The sequence below is a fragment of the Bactrocera neohumeralis genome, chromosome 6 (assembly GCF_024586455.1).
Source record: "Bactrocera neohumeralis isolate Rockhampton chromosome 6, APGP_CSIRO_Bneo_wtdbg2-racon-allhic-juicebox.fasta_v2, whole genome shotgun sequence".
Classification (NCBI taxonomy): domain Eukaryota; kingdom Metazoa; phylum Arthropoda; class Insecta; order Diptera; family Tephritidae; genus Bactrocera; species Bactrocera neohumeralis.
The window spans coordinates 53834757-53851194 of NC_065923.1; the positions used below are offsets into that span (position 1 = coordinate 53834757).

General features: G+C 37.1%; 1 protein-coding gene across 2 annotated transcripts in view; it reads right to left on the reverse strand.

Annotated features, from left to right (window-relative positions):
- LOC126762275 (protein naked cuticle) overlaps positions 1 to 16438 on the reverse strand; it is a 162789-nt gene that overhangs the window by 14512 nt on the left and 131839 nt on the right. For both annotated transcript variants that reach the window (XM_050478926.1, XM_050478925.1), the window contains one exon: positions 8591 to 9084. In XM_050478926.1, the coding sequence (XP_050334883.1) occupies positions 8591 to 9084 (494 nt within the window). The remainder of the gene's footprint in view (positions 1 to 8590; positions 9085 to 16438) is intronic.

A 16438-nucleotide genomic window follows, 5' to 3' on the forward strand; every position in this document is an offset into this window, starting at 1 on the left:
TGCGTAAAAACAAAACAGCAATATAATTGTAGTAAGTCATGAAAATTTCCGCGAGTTAACGGCATTTTTTTATCACTCATTATTTATTAAAACAAATTCCGCTTTGTTCTTAACAGAGTTCGCAAGCAGATGTGCGATTTAATAAGGACAGCGCGCTTTTTAAAAACAATAACGAAAATAGTTTTACTAAAACGTGGTTTTTTACATAGATAAGGGAAGAATAATACTTTCAGTTTTAATATCAATCAATTAAAACCTGGTTTTTATTTTTATTAAATAGATATGAGAAAGGGTAAGCATTCCGATCCAAAAACTCGAGAACATATTAAATAGTTATTTAGTGAAACAGGGAAATTCGTACAGAAAAGTAGCAAATTTATTGAATGTTTCCAAAACAATGGTTGAACAAGCAGTAAAATGGGTTCTCCAGATTGATACGCGCGGCAGGAAGTCAAAAATGTCATTGTCTGTCAAACAAAAAATTTCGTTCGTTGTGTTAAAAAAAGTCTATTTATTTCGTCAAAACAAATAAAATGTGATTTGAATATTGATATTGACCCATCAACTATCCGCAATTTATTTATAAAGGAAAATCTGAAGAGCCAAAGCCCATAAAAGTGCCTATGTTGTCAAAAAAGAACGTGCAACAAAGGCTTAAGTTTGCTGAAGAACATGTTCTTTGGCCTAAAGAGCAACGGAGTAGCATTTTCTGGTCTGATGAAACAAAAGTCAACTTATTTAATTCTGAACGAGGTATTCATTATGTAAGAAGACCGAAGAATATAGCATATAACCCTAAGTATGCGATAAAGACCGTTCAACAACTAAAGCAATTCCAGTTTCCGTCTTCCAAAACCTAGTAGATTCTATGCCAAAGCGGTGTTTTTCAATTTTAAAAGATGAGGGATTTTCAACAAAATATTAAACTAATAAGTAATTAATATAATCACTTCTGAATGAAAATTAGTTACTTTTTTTTACTTAATATTGTATTTTTTTAAATAAATCACGAAGTGTCCTTATTTTTTTCACATGCTAAAATCGTGAAATTGAAAACAAATGCAAATAAAATACAAAAGCAAAATATGGGCAAAACTGAAAACAAAACTCATTTTTAGTTTATTTTCAATTAATTTGATTATTCAATTGCCGTTGATTTCTCCACCTTTCTGAATAAACATTAATTTCATTAACTGCAGACCACTCTCCTTATTATTTTGCACATAACCGTATATGCATTGCAATCTGGCGCAAGCTTTATAAAACTTTCTCGGCATTAATTCAAGTTTAAGAAACTGCGTGTTTAAGTTTCCTTACGCTTTTGTGGCGTTTAAGCTAAAATTGGAGTTATGGAAAAACAAGAAAAATCCGTGTTTAAGTTCTCTCGTTAGAGTGTTTAAGCAAAAGAGGAGGTATTTGTGGCGACTTTATGTAAAAGAATTTCGTAGCTGTTTAGTGTTTAAATCTCAATAGTATTTCTTAGCGCTATATTAAAAAACTCTGATGAAGAGATGAAAAGGTATCTGACTTATAACGAGATAGTTCACACCAACAGAGTGGTATATTTATTTTTTTGCTCTCTCTTAAAACCTGCGTAGAATTACATATTAGTTCTGAAAAATCAAAGATCGCTCATCTCTATGCAGAACTATCAAGTGGTATACCGATGGCTTAAAAACGTCGGAGGGAATTACAGTAAAGGGAACAGGAGTCACATTTTGCATTTATTTGCAAGTAGCAGCCTTTGCCATAAGTCGGTACATAGAGATAAACCTACAACGCAACTATCGAAACGAACGTATAACCATACTTAGCGAAAGTCAAGCCACTTAAAGCAAACTATACATATGAGATCAAATCGCTACTGATGCAGGAGTGTAGAGCACGGCCTTGCGGAACGTAACCAATTGCGCTTCATCTGGGTGCCCGGTCACAAAGGTATAGCCGGGAATGAACTGTCTGATGAGCTCGCCCTTTCCGCAGCATCCACGAACATGGCAGGACCTGAACCCTTCATTGCAAGAAAGAAGAAGTAGGTATAGAGAGGTATCGTATTGACAAGTTGTTAATGGGAGGTTACAACCTAAGCAGGTTTAAATATATAATCAACTTCCCTAGAGACAAATTCAGACTACTTGTCGCATTTTACAATGGCCACGGCAAGCTGAAAAAGCACTTATACAACATAGGCTTAGGTTGCTGCGTAAATTGCCGGCTCTGCGACAGGGAGCCTGAAACACCAGAGCACCTCCTAATTGACTGCGTAGCAGTCCATAGACGCAGGCTGAAGGCGCTTGGATCCATGTTTCAAAATAGGGATCACAACGCTTTCATAGCACGCAACGGTATATTGGACTTTATCAATATGCTGTGGAGAGGGCATAATAGGTCGCGGTACATCCTCATCTATCTACATAATGTAATGCCGAACTATGATTGCTCTCGACATCCCAATTGCTTCTAAGGTTAGGGTCAACTAACCAATCGGTACATTTAACTTAATCGATCATTATTGGCTAAATCGAGCGTCTGTAACTAAGACATTTTGCAACACCCAGAAGGAAACGCCGGAGATCCTATATTTATATTTATATATATATATATGGTATATAAATGATTAGGATGATGCGCTGAGTCGATTCTACCCCGTACATATGTCCGCCCGACTATATATGGAAGCAGCTTTTTTGTTAGTACCGCCGATTTTGAATCACTACTGCATATAGCGTCATACAAGTGACCTATCAAAAGCAAACTTACCTATTAAAAACTTTTTCTTTCACAAGAGGTTTTATAAAGTTCGGTATTGATCAGACCAATATAGCTTATAGCTGCCATTTAAACTGACCAATAAAAATCATGATACAGCTTTTAAAAAAATAAATTTTTTACACAAACACCAACGCCAATTCCACTCAAATTTTGTGAAATGCGCTCGTTGATGTAAATATTGTTAACTGTTTATTTTTTCAAATCAAATTTATGATCCGCACAGCTAACACATTGACTAGTCATACATATTTTTGTAATGTGAAAATGTAAGTGTGTATGTACACATGTTGTTGCAACAGTTGAGTGCATTTGCGTGGGTGCAACAGTCGCCGAGGCGCCCATCGGCAATTCCGCAGGCGATTAGACAGCAACAACTGCGAATGCTTATTTATTTTCTTTTAAGCGCCATTTGCTTGTTTTCGTGCACTAACGGTACACGTCGAAGTAATAAAGCAGACGTCAAATCGTCTTTTCCAGCTATTTGAGGAATTTTTCTTAGAAATTTTCGCTGCTTGTGTCAGCATTTCCTCACTGTTCACTGTGCATTTATTTTCTCAGCACTTTCTAATCGGCAATAAAATTCGTCGAAAAATGTAATTTGTTGAAAAAAGTAATTTGAAAATCACGTCTCCCAACCTCAAACTCGTAGTACTCAACGGAAAAACGATTATCGTAATAAATTTCAACTCGCACATCTTTAAATTGCGTCCACTCAACGGGGAGTGCATGAAGACCATGACCAGTTCTTTGACGGAAACTGTTTATCGAGCGTAGCGGGCGGTGAATTCTTTTGTTTTTTGGCTAATTTTAATTTTCAGGTTTAGTTTCAAGAAAAATAGTTTATTATTATACTCTTGCAACCAGTTGCTACAGAGTATTATAGTTTTGTTCACCCAACGGTTGTACGTATCAAGTAAGTATGTATAATTATTAAATTTTTACAATATTTTTATTGAAAATAATTGTTTAGCGATATTCTTGTGACCTTCCATATTATAAAAAAAAACATTATTTTATATCATAAAACACAGTAATTAAAATGTTCTATCTAGTTATTTCTTTTTCCAAGCGGACGCTGACCTCTTAACAGCGCAAAAAATTTTAGTTCAGCCCAGCCTTAAGAGCAAGGTGTTTCAGAGTCTCCAGCCATCTGGACCAGTGGACAGATTTGTTAAGTTCTTGGACATGGAACGCATACTGCTGAACAATTCGCTCAAAGTTTACTAGATTTCTTGAGTGGCGGAGGCATTAATATCAAAGATTGTCGTGGGCAAAGCTATTATAATGCCAGCAACATGAGTGGAGAATACATCGGCTAACAGGCCTGAAATAAGAAAATAAATAAGTATGCAGAATAAGATCCCTGTCTTGCACATTCATTAAATTTGGTTGCTAAGTGCGCTGCAGATTGCTGTACAGAAGCATTACTTTTCTTCGATTTCATTGAAAACCTCTATACATTTTTTTCCGCTTTTACACCTATCGATGGGGTCGTCTTACGAACGCACTTAAAGATTCTACTTCGAAAAAACGAAGTTCGAAACGGTTATCGGACACTAGGTGGTCAGCAAGTATTGGAAATCATTTTCAATAACGTGAATCAAAAAGCGGAGTGCCGTAATAAAGCCTACGGACACCTTTCAACGATGAATAAGTTAGAAACAGGAATAATGACAATTACGTGGAACGGAGTCCTAGAACGCTTGCAAGCGACTAGCGCTTCGCTGCAGTCGTCTGATCAAGACCTTAATACGGGATACGCCCTTTATGAATCATTATATGGCTACGTCCAAGCAATGCGATCCACTTTTTCAGATATTGAGGCGAGAGTCAAAGATCTGACCTACTGTGAAGAATACCAGCAACAGACATCACGACGAATCAAGCGAAATACAAAGTACGACCATTTCAGCGGCTCTACTACACTCGACGACTTTGTTGAAAATCAAACACCTGTACAATGTTTCGAATTTGTGGGGATTATTGTCATTATTGATAACGCACTGTCTGCTTTAACTAAACGTATGAAAGATTATCATAAAATTACTAGTGTTTTTGAAGAATTTCGACAGCTAAAATCTCTTACAATAGAAGCGATTTTGGAAAAATCCTCTAGTATGGTTAGTGCTTACGAACACGATTTGGAAAACAGCCTAGGTGGCGAATTAGTGCAGTTCGCAGAGCTGCTGAAAAGAGATGTGGCTGCTGTTATTGACAACAAGAAACAGGAGCCTCTGAAACAGCTATATTATAAACTTTTATTAAATAATTCATTAGAATCGTGTTTCCCAAACTTAGAAATTGCTTTGCGAATTTACTTATCTCTCATGATCACTAACTGCAGTGGCGAACGTTCCTTTTCAAAATTAAAACGTATTAAAAATGAATTAAGGAACACGATGGGCAAAGAACGTCTTAATCATCATCACTTTGTTGAATATAGAGCATGACTTGCTTAAAGAAGTCGATATTGAAAGTATTATCTCTAAATTTGCCCATAATAAATCCAGAAAAGTTTATTTGTAACAATTTTGTTTTATTTAGTACCCTAAACTTGAGAACCTATAGCAAACCAAGGGCTCCTTGACAGAATTTGCTACAGGCCCCGCGCTAGTTTAATCCGGCACTGTATATAAATGATCAGGATGACGAGAAAAGGTGAAATCCGGGTGACTGTCTATCTGTCCGTTTGTGCAGGCTGTAACTTGAGGAAAAATTGACAAGTTCGTAGATGGGCGTAATAGAACCACTGCCACGCCCAATAAACGCCATTTACCAAACAAGTATAAAGACCCATAACTAAGCACTAAGCTAAGATATAAATCTGTTATTTGGCACATGGAATCACAAGGCAAAAAAGGCGCAGCCCCACCCTCTAATTAGTTTAATGTAAATATGTATATCCTAAACCACTTAAGCTACAACAACCATATTCGCCTAGCCCAAATACTATTTCACAAAGAGTGAAAATGGATGACATCGGATGATAACTTCACCCACTCTCTGTGTAACGGTACTGTTACTTACCACCCAGATCGTGTGAGAGGCCTTTAAAGGTATCGTAGTCAAAATTTGACAAAGAGGTTGCACCATCCACTTTTAAGTGAAACCACATTTCTCGGGACCTGCTCAACCGGTTTAAACCAAATTCGACAAAAATCATTTCTTTGATTCTCCTACGATACAGTGTGAAATTGAGCGAAATCGGGCTAAAAACACGTCTACTTCCTACATAACACAATTTTAAATTCCATTTTAAAATTTCATTTACCAGTAAACAAATTAAGAATCAATTAATATATCAGCATAAAGCTTTGCACGAATAGTGGCTTTGAAGTGTGGACCGTAGTACGTTCAAGCCCCAAAGTACTTAATATGAGGACCCAGCGCTTACATTTAAATTTTAGCGAAAATAACGATCAATTTGTCATATAATTCAAATTTTGATAGAATCTTTTTCAGTATGTGTTTTTAAAAATTGGTTGAATCGGGTCAATACTTCCCTTAGCCCCGATATACCTTTATTATGACTTTATACCGAATATATCGGCCAATATGTGAGTTATTTTAATAAAATAATATGTTTTTGTAATAACGGTTCACCTTTGTGCTTAGTATGAATAAAATCGGAAGATAAGTTGAACCTAGACCCTGTATAACTAACAAGCCTTATGTACATGAAGATGGCTCCCTACTGGCTTTAATCCGCGAAAGTTGGAAGAGTATGAAATGTTCGGTTCCATGTTTTTTTATTTTTTTTTTATTTGTTTGCAATTAAGAGATTATTCAATGAGCTAGAAAAAAATATTACAAAGTACCTAACTACTTATTAACTTTCATATTTTCCTAACCGCTGCTTTTAATCTAAGCAATTAATATGCACGGTGAGAAAATAAAATTAATTTTAAATATATCCAGCCTTTAAAATATCACGACTGAAGTCATATTTATTAAACTTTTGTGTACCTAAACAGTCAAAATTTCAGTCAAATGAGATTTAGGTTAATTCTAAGCAATCAAGTTCAATTAGATCTCTCAATATCATTCAAAAGACATACTGAAATACATATGAACTATACTTTTCAACTTTTTTTTAAATACTAGCAAAGGCGTAACAACTGCACACTTGTCCTATGAAAGCTTAAAATTAGCTTTAGCCCCCTTTATACGATTTAGAACTGGATAACCCAGCTTCATAATAAAAAGGACTGATGAGTTGTTTTGGATTCGATAGGAGAACCAATAAAGTAATATACAATAATAAGAAAAATCTTAAAAAAGATCATTTATTCTGATTTTGATCTGTCAGTTTGAATGGCAGTCATAAGCTATATTAGTCCGATCTGAACAATATGTTAGGGGATTAAAGCGATGCCTTAGATTACAATCTCTGTCAAATTTTGAGAAGATGCCTGTCAAAAAAAAAGTTTTTTTATACACGGATTTGCGTTTGATCGTTTAGTTTGTATGGCAGCTGTATGCTCCAGTCGGCGGTTTGGACAAATGAGCCGTTTTAGGGGAGACGATACCACACAAGCTGACAGAATAGTTAACGTACATATGTACGGACTGACAGAAAGAAGGACTTGGCTAAAGCGACTCAGCTGATCATTTATATAACGAGTGATCCAAGTAAAGGTACTTTTTTCAGTAGCTTTTTTTTTTGATAGATCACACGTGAGTCGTGTCAAACTGCAGCATTTAGGACGAAGAGCAACCTGAAGAGATTCAAGAGCTGCCATTTCATGCAGAAAACACAACGGTTTGGTGTAGTTTGTGAGCCGGTGGAATCATCGGTCCATATTTCTTCAAAAATCGTGATCTCGGTGACATTTAATTTCAGCAAGGTGGCGCCACTTACCACACATTGCCATCAATCATTGGATTTATTGAGAGAACACCTCGGTGAGCAGATAATTTCACGTTTTGGGCCGGTCGATTGGCCACCAAGATCGTGTGATATCACACCGTTAGACTTTTTTCTGAGGAGATATGTAAAGTCTAAAGTCTATGCGGATAATCCGACTTTGATTCAACCATTGACCAAAACATAATGCGTGTCATTCACCAGTTACCAGTCGAAATGCTCGAAAGAGTCATTGAAAATTGGACTAAGCGGACGAGCCACTGCTAACGTTTGAAAGAGATAATTTTCTGAAAATAAATGCCAAAGAATCTTATTTCGAATGATCATAAACATTGCCCATTAGATTTGAAGTTTATATGTTTTTTCTTTAAAAAAAATTGGGAAACTCGAAATGGATCACTCTTTATGTGTATACTTTAGAGGGTATCCGAATTTTCATTTTGGGTGTTACTGGAAAAGGTATAAAAAGAAATATTGTACAGGAATTTTAGATGAAAAACTGAAACATGTGTTGTAATGAATATCTCATAACAAATAAAATAAAATAAGAGATTAAAAGCCAGCCGTTTACACTCAACGAAATTGGAAACTCATGCTGGTTTGACAGTTATCTCTCTAGGAAATTTTAATTTTACTCTAGTTTAATTGCCATTTGAGTTTTTGACTCAATCTTCTAAAGATATTATTCCATATTATTATTAAAATATAAAGTAATTTGTTAATACTAACCAACAACTAATCTCTTCGCAAGATCTCAAGTGTGAAAAATGTGAACTCTTAAAACCCAATTACTGCCTTCGAATTACTTCTACAACCTTCTAGCAAAAATTGTATATGGAGCACATTCCCAATACATATTTACATGTAAATCAAAGCCGAACTAAATCGGTTGGGCTAAAAGACCGTTTACCCAAGCGTCAGTCCATTCAACTGTGCTTTTAATTAACTCACCTCTAGCCGTATGCGCTCCTCCTTGCCGTGCTGATGTGAGGAGTGCCGCTGATGCGATGTCTGCTGTGGCCCATCAATTTCATCCTGGTACTGTTGTTGTTGCTGTTGTTGACTACTAACGGCCAACTGTTGCTGTGTATTAATGAATTTACCGGCAGCACTTTTGCTGCTCAATTTCAAATGTTGTTTACCACCGTCATCCTTTGCACCGTGTTGTTGGTGTGGATCACGATGTGCCGCATGTTGTTGTTGCTGTTGTCCGGTGGCATGATGATGTTTTGGCACACTGCTGCAGCCAACAGCGGCGCTGCTGTGATGATGCGCCGCCGGCGTTGTTGTTGTTGCGGTGGAAATTAGATTGACTACCGGCGAACGTAACGGTATATTGTTTTCGCGATCGCTCACCATGAGCAAGTCGGGTGGCGCACTGCAGGAGGATGAGGCGCGCACCTGGTGGTACATCAGCTCCTCGGAGTCGGTGGTGCATTCTTGAACTGCAAGCAAGAGAGAGAGAGAAAGAAAGAGAGTGAGTTGTTTGTTGCGATAATATATATGATTATAACTGTTTATGTGCGTGTGTGTGTGAATTCATTAAATCTTAATACTTTACACGCGCGGCTATTAAATTGACGACGTTGTAATAACTCGAGTTTTTGTTGTTATTTTCATATTTGTTGTAGCCGGTGTAATTAAATTAATTCGCCGCATTTCCGACGCCGTTGCACACTAATATAACAACAACAACACTTGTACAACTAATTTATCAGCTGCAATAATTCATTTTGCAGTTTATTTTTTGCGTTCAGTTTTTGCATTTTTATTGCTTGTTGTTGCTACTGTGTCGGGTCGTAAACAATAAACCTGTCGGCAGCTTTACGGCGCAATTGTTGTTGCTGTACGACGCTGTTTTGAATATTTGCGCGAGTTATCTTGCTTATGCCCTTTGTTGTTGTTGTTGTTTGCTTTTGTTATTTTTTGTTTTTGTTTCCACTGCCAACGCTTCGGTTGCTGGCGTTGACGCTGATTACTGGCGGAATTTAATGCCAACTCGCATGCAATTTATCGAAAACAAAGGCTTAAAGGCCTCTGCGTTTGCTGTTGTTATTGTTGCTGCTGTTGACGCCACTCAGCCAGGCAGTTAATGTGGCAGCGCAGGCGAAAAACAATCAGCACAACAAAAGCGGCAAATACTTATTTACAACAAAAAATGCCATAAGAATTTTGTAATTAATGGTGATACATGCAATGCCGGCGCCACAAAAGCGTTCCAAGTATTTCGCCGCCCCCGCCCCACCAAACGCCGCAAATGCCAAACGCTGCGCCTTTATGGATTTCAGCGTCGAGTCCACTTGCCTTTGTGTGCGCGCTCATGCAAGCGCTCTGGTCAACATTTTGCCCAGTCGCAGTCAATAGCAGCTATTTAAATGTGTGTGTGTGTATGTGTGCACTTGTTTTTCCATTTGAAAGCCAACACTTGCGCCATTTGCCGGCAACTGTTGCCGGTCGCTGATTCAGCGGTCGCATGCTGTTGCCCATTTGCTGTTGCGATTTTTTGCTTTTTCTTTCATACTTTTGTTGTTGGCAATGTTGGTGCTTGCCCCCACTTTGCTGGAATTAATGAAAGCGCCGACAACTTTTATACTGACATATTGCCCCTTAAAGTAATTTATTTAGTGGTGGCGGCCGCTTTGAAAGACCTAGCGATGGCCAATGAAAGAGCACACAAAGCTACGCTTATGAGAGCATAAATATGCAAATGTTTGTATGTATGTATGTTGCGAAGTGCTACTAACGACATTTGCATAGACGATATTTTGTATGAAGATAAAAAATTCTGTTATGTTAGTAGAATTCTACAGTCACCGATCATTATAAATGAAAGTGAAGTAGCACAAGGAAAGATCAGCAAAATGCTAGATGAAAAAAACAGACAAAAGCGAATTACATCTGGTTTACTCTTTATTCAACCTTACATAGGCAAATGAAAGATTGTAAAACGACCTTTAGCAGGACACATCCTAAAATATATAATCTTCTTTATTGGCGTAAGCCTCGATAGCCAAGTTTACAACAGCGCGCCAATGTGCCCAAGGAGTGACCATTTCATTAAAAAAAGTTGTTCAGTTATGTTAACCAAGCCCAGCGTATTCGTTGCATATAGTCGAATTTTGTTGATTACGAAATCGTAGAGATCATCAACCACCAAAACACCCGAATTTAGTGACTCAAGTTGTCAGAGAAAGTGTTATCCGAATCCAACGAAGCCATGTTTTTGCCGTGATTAGCATTTAGATCGGCTGTCGAAAAGAGGTGAAGGTGAGTCACTCTGTAGTTTTGTACGGTTGTCATAACTTAAGGCCGCTTCTGAGTTCAAATGGCTCAGAAAGATTCCTTCATAATGCTATACTTTATTTTCAATATTTATTATTGTTTTTTGTTTTTATGTCTTAGCTTAAATCAGATAAAAACTTAACACCTCCTAAGTCAACATGAACACTCATTTGGTCCCAACTCCCTGCAATGAGTAGCCAGATCCTTCATTACCTGGTCTTTCCAATGGAGTGAAGGGGGAAGTTTCTCTGCTCCCCCCTGCGGGCACTGCGTCGAATACTCTCAGAGCTACAGCGTTTTCATCCATTCAGACGCTAGCGTAGCCGCTGTCTTTTAATTCGCCGAATTATGTCCATGTCGTCGTATATCTGGTATAGCTATATCGTTCCATCGACTGCATTATTCGCCAATGACAATACGCAAAGGACCATAAATTTGCCGCAGAACCTTTCTGAAAACTATTTTTACTAAAACTGACATTATGAATTTCTGTACTATTCAAAATTTGGAGAGTGGCGAATCGAAGAAGCAACTGTTCGAAGCTAATAGAGAGAGAAACATATTTTATTTAAAAATTATTGAACAGATTATTTGCTTCATTCACATGTACATTTTTTAACTAGCAAGAAATAGACAGACAGGGGAGCGAGTAGATCTAAAATAGCTTTATTAAAATTTTACTTTATATTTTTATTGTAACTTGAATTTCAACAATTTTGAGAGGATATTAGTTGAATGGTATGAAAAAAGTGTAGAGTAACCATTTCCAAACACTTTTTGATTGCAGCAGAACACTACTAGGTACTTTCGGAATCACACTTTCTCATTTCCATATTGCCATACTTATTACAATGAACTACCAGTTAGTGGATACCCAAGTGTATTTGGCAATTGACCACTCTAATCATCTGGCTTTTGCTAAGACGACTTTACTAAAAGAAATTTCTGTTCTTGCCAATAATCCATACAAATAGAATTGGGCACAAAAAAAGAGCATCTACCAAAAGAATTCAAAAGGAATTGGCAAGCCAGTATCTTAACATTGTTGTTGCGGCCACTCGAATGCACGCAATTATCGCCGTAAATTAATAGTTGAGTTGAAACGTTTGACAGCATTGCGAAATGCAAAATACACACTGATAAATGATTTATCTGACAGGCGAGCCAAAATGAGTTGTTCGCCAATCGCTGAAGTGCCTCTCAACACTGCCAACTACCAGATTGTAGCGTAAACAGTTTTAACGAATTGCTTTCGTGATTTTTTTTCAAATACCATTTACCAAGTATGTCTCCGTGTAAAAGAATGGCTTGTTGGTTGACTGCTATCTTATCTCAAATGGCAAACAAAGTGGCAACACGAATTCTTACACACCATTTTCAGCTACTTTATTTAGCAATTCACTTTCAAAATTACCTGTCAGATGCATGTATGTTGTAATGAAATGTTTTGAGATTGTAGAATGACAAGCAATGTTTGTCATAAAATCGGAATGTGGTAGAAAACTGCCAAGGTCATGACGAGCATGAGAAGTTTTTGGTATAACCAACACTTTTTTGAAGGAAATACTAAGAAACAATTACACAAAGATAGTGCGGATCTCGATGTTGGTTTGATGATATAATATGCTGCATGAACTAATTATTTGTAAATGAAAAGTAGCAACCGCCTTTCAGTTGTCATTCGTAATGCCAATATGCCATCTACCATACTATCCACACTACCTCAAAGTAATTTTGCAACAAGCAGCCTTTGGAGGAGCTGAATAGTTTTGGGCCACAAATAAGAACTGTGTCCCCAGCCTCAACAGGGCTGCCCAACTCATCCGTGTTTTGTGCCCTTCCATAGCAATATGGTTGGGTAGCAGATAGCTTGTAGATGATTTTGTGACGTTGTCTGAGTGGGTGACAAATATTTGACAAGTCTAAAAGTTTTTTTTAGAAATTGATAAGCATAGTTACAGATAACTTGTGTGTAGAGTTATGGAGTGAGATTTATATATTACCTTCATTCAAGATAAAAACTGTATAGTTATATCTCTAAACCTTATCATCACCACATTGACAAAATTCACATATAACCTCAAAAAATCTTCTTCTTCTTCTTAATTGGCGTGACACCGCTTACGCGATTATAGCCGAATTAACAACAGCGCTCCAGTCGTTTCTTCTTTTCACTACGTGGCGCCATTTAGATATTCCAAGCGTAGCCAGGTCCTTCTCCACCTGGTCCTTCCAATGGAGTGGAGGTCTTCCTCTTCCTCTGCTTCCCCCGGCGGGTACAGCGTCGAATACTTTCAGAGCTGGAGTGTTTTCGTCCATTCGGACAACATGACCTAGCCAGCGTAGCCGCTGTCTTTTAATTCACTGAACTATGGCAATGTCGTCGTACGGAGGATCTGGAGTCATGGGTAGAAGTTCACGCAAGTGAGGAAAGTTCTCTGATCGCCATTCACTTGGGAGTGGCCAGAAAAGATTCTTTTACATATGACTCAAGCAGCTCACGACTTCCGGTCTTTGACCAAGTATCCTCTGGGTAGCTTAAGAACATCCGTTTGAAGGCGAGCTAAAGTGAGAAGGCGAAACATCCCCTGCATAGGGTTGTGCGCTGGGTTTGGGACCCGCCACGTAAAAAATAACGCCCGCAGTGAACCTCAAAAAATCACAAAACATTAAAAAAGCCATAATACTATCGATTTTCACAAATCACCCCGATATCTGCACATACAAAATTTAATCGATACATTTTATATAGATTTTAAAACCAGTCCATGATTGCTCATTTGCACAGTTTACCTTTTGTTTTTTATGTTTGCATGAGAGTCTGTGTGTGTGTGCTTGAATCTGAAAGCAAATTGCATGTCGCTCTGACAACGCCGGCGCCAGAGCGAGAGTAAATTTGTCGTTAACCTGTCTACGCGAAGTCTTTAAAATTTATGATTTTCGTTGCAATTTGCATACCAACATACATGCATATGCATGTATTTCTGGGCACTCCTCCCCTCTTCTGGTTGTTGACCAAATGTTATCTTTATTTATGCGCTCGCTACAATAACTTTGCCTCACAAGTTCAAAATGGCATTTGTTTATCCAATAGACGCCTATACTAAGCGCTGAAGAAATAAAATGCCAAAAGACAGCAAGTCATTATATATTCATTGACTTATGTACTTGTATATAAGTATAGCTATTTGTGTATAAAGTAAAGGTGGCAACAGCTGCTGGAGCTGTTCACATGAGTTAGGACGCTATTAAGGATGCAATGTGATGCATTTTTTTTATTTAGCAGGTGAAGCTCAACTAAAGTAGCTGAATTTAAGAATTTTTTAGATGCTCCTAGATCGATAGCTGTCAAAGCAAATACTTGTTCAAAATAGACTAGAAAACTATTTGAAAATTGTCGAAATTTATACAACTTAGACAGTCTATAGAGAGAGAAAAAGTAAATTTGTCAGTTTTGTGGTGGAGAATGTGTGTTTCTAGAATCATAAACCATTACGAAAATTAAACAAAATCAATTCTTTTACATGATTTTATTCCATTTAGAACGATTTAAAATTTTTGGGTTTACATTTTATTTGTCAAATCTAATTTTTGCGAAATATGTTCAAATCATAAATTAATTAATCCATTTTAGTGGATACAAGCATGTTTACTGAGTTATTCTGGAACCAATCAATAATACAAAAACGGACTAACGTGAAGTTTAAACAGCAATAAAATAACGATTATATAAGAAATGGCTGTTTGTTCTGTAGATTTTGATTTTTTTATTATAAAATACGACAAGTTCAAAATTATAAGCTTATTTAAAGGTTAAAGTAACATCTTATTAGAGGCGCTTCTTAATTTGTCGATCACACAGATAAGAGAATCCAAAATGGTAAACTATACTCCCATTTCTTTGGTGCGTTCTAAAGTAAACAGGACTTTTTGAATCTAGCGCCCCCTGGTGGCGCCATCTACAAGCAAATAAATGATTGTATATCAGTCAGAATTTACTGTTCTGCGTTGTTCCAGTGGTTGCGGAATGTCTAGTTTTTCTAAAACACAGACAACTATTTGCTTGGAAGTACTTCGTGCGCGAACAACTTTTGTTGGATTCGGCAGTCGACTGTTGTTTTATTACCAACGTACACTGGAAACTACGCACAGGGAGAGCAGCTTTCCAACGCATGTTCGGAATATTGGAACAATGGAATAATATTCAAGTTACTCCATCTCTTGGCAAACCTCAAGAGTACAGTTATAGATCCAATATCTTTTTCTTCTTCTTTACTGACGTAGACACCGCTTACGCGATTATAGCCGAGTTAACAGCAGCCAGTCGTTTCTTCTTCTCCAATATATTAATAACAAAATACCAAAAGCTTAAATCCTTAAATCTTCAAATGAAAATTGTATCATATATATTATAAAACAATTTCTAAAAAAAATTACCAAAGGTGGCGAATTAAAGTTAGTATGATTCTAAATACATTAATACAAGGCGCGTTCCAAAGTAAACTTTCGAGTCTAGCGCATCCTGGTGGCGCCATCTATATATCGACTGGTGCGTCAGAATCTGCTATCTTAATCGATTTTCCAGTGAGAATTTCATGACATTTCATTGATTGGAAGTGAAGTTGTTGCGTTTTAAGTGTCAGTATGTTTGTGTTATCGGTGCGGAAATGAGCTTCGAACAAACCTTAAATTTTAAATTTATTTAAAATTTGGTAAAACTTTTACCGAATCGTTTCAATTGATGAAACAAGTTTATGGCGATGATTGCCTATCTCGTAGCAGAGTGCACGAGTAGTTTCAACGTTTTCAAAGTAAAGTGGTCGTGAGGATATAAATGACGATCAACATGTGGGCCAATCAAAATCCGTGATCACTGGAAATTCCATCGAAACAGTGCGTGAACTCATCAAAAATCAGCCGAAATCATCATCGAAATTCATGGAAATGGAATTGAACATCTCCAAAGCATTGATTTATTGCATTTTGACCGAACATTTGGGCTTACAAAAGGTGTGTGGACGGTTTGTTCCGCACAAATTGACTGAAGACCAAAAATTGTTTAGAATCCAACATTCGAAGGACAATTATTTGACCAAAAATCACATTTTAACCATTAACCACTCCCCGTATTCACCTGATATGGCATCGTGCGACTTATTCCTTTTCGGAAAAATGCATTTTCCCATGAAAGGAAAGCGTTAAACAGACGTAGAGGCCATTCAAAAGGTTTGCGGCCATACCGTCCAACGAGCTAAAACAGCCGTGAAAAAAATTGTGTTGAAGCAAAAGGAGACTATTTTGAATAAAACAAATTGATTTTGCCGAAGAAACCATTTGTTCAATTTTTGTTCAAGCCCTGTTTACCCTGAAACACATATAGATATCTCCGATTATCAATAAATTGGTTATTCAGTATCAATAGTATCGACTATCAATATAATGGGTTGTCAAAAAAGTCTTGCGGTATTTTTATTGAATTTTTTTATTGAAATTGAAATGAATTTTTGATGACTCATG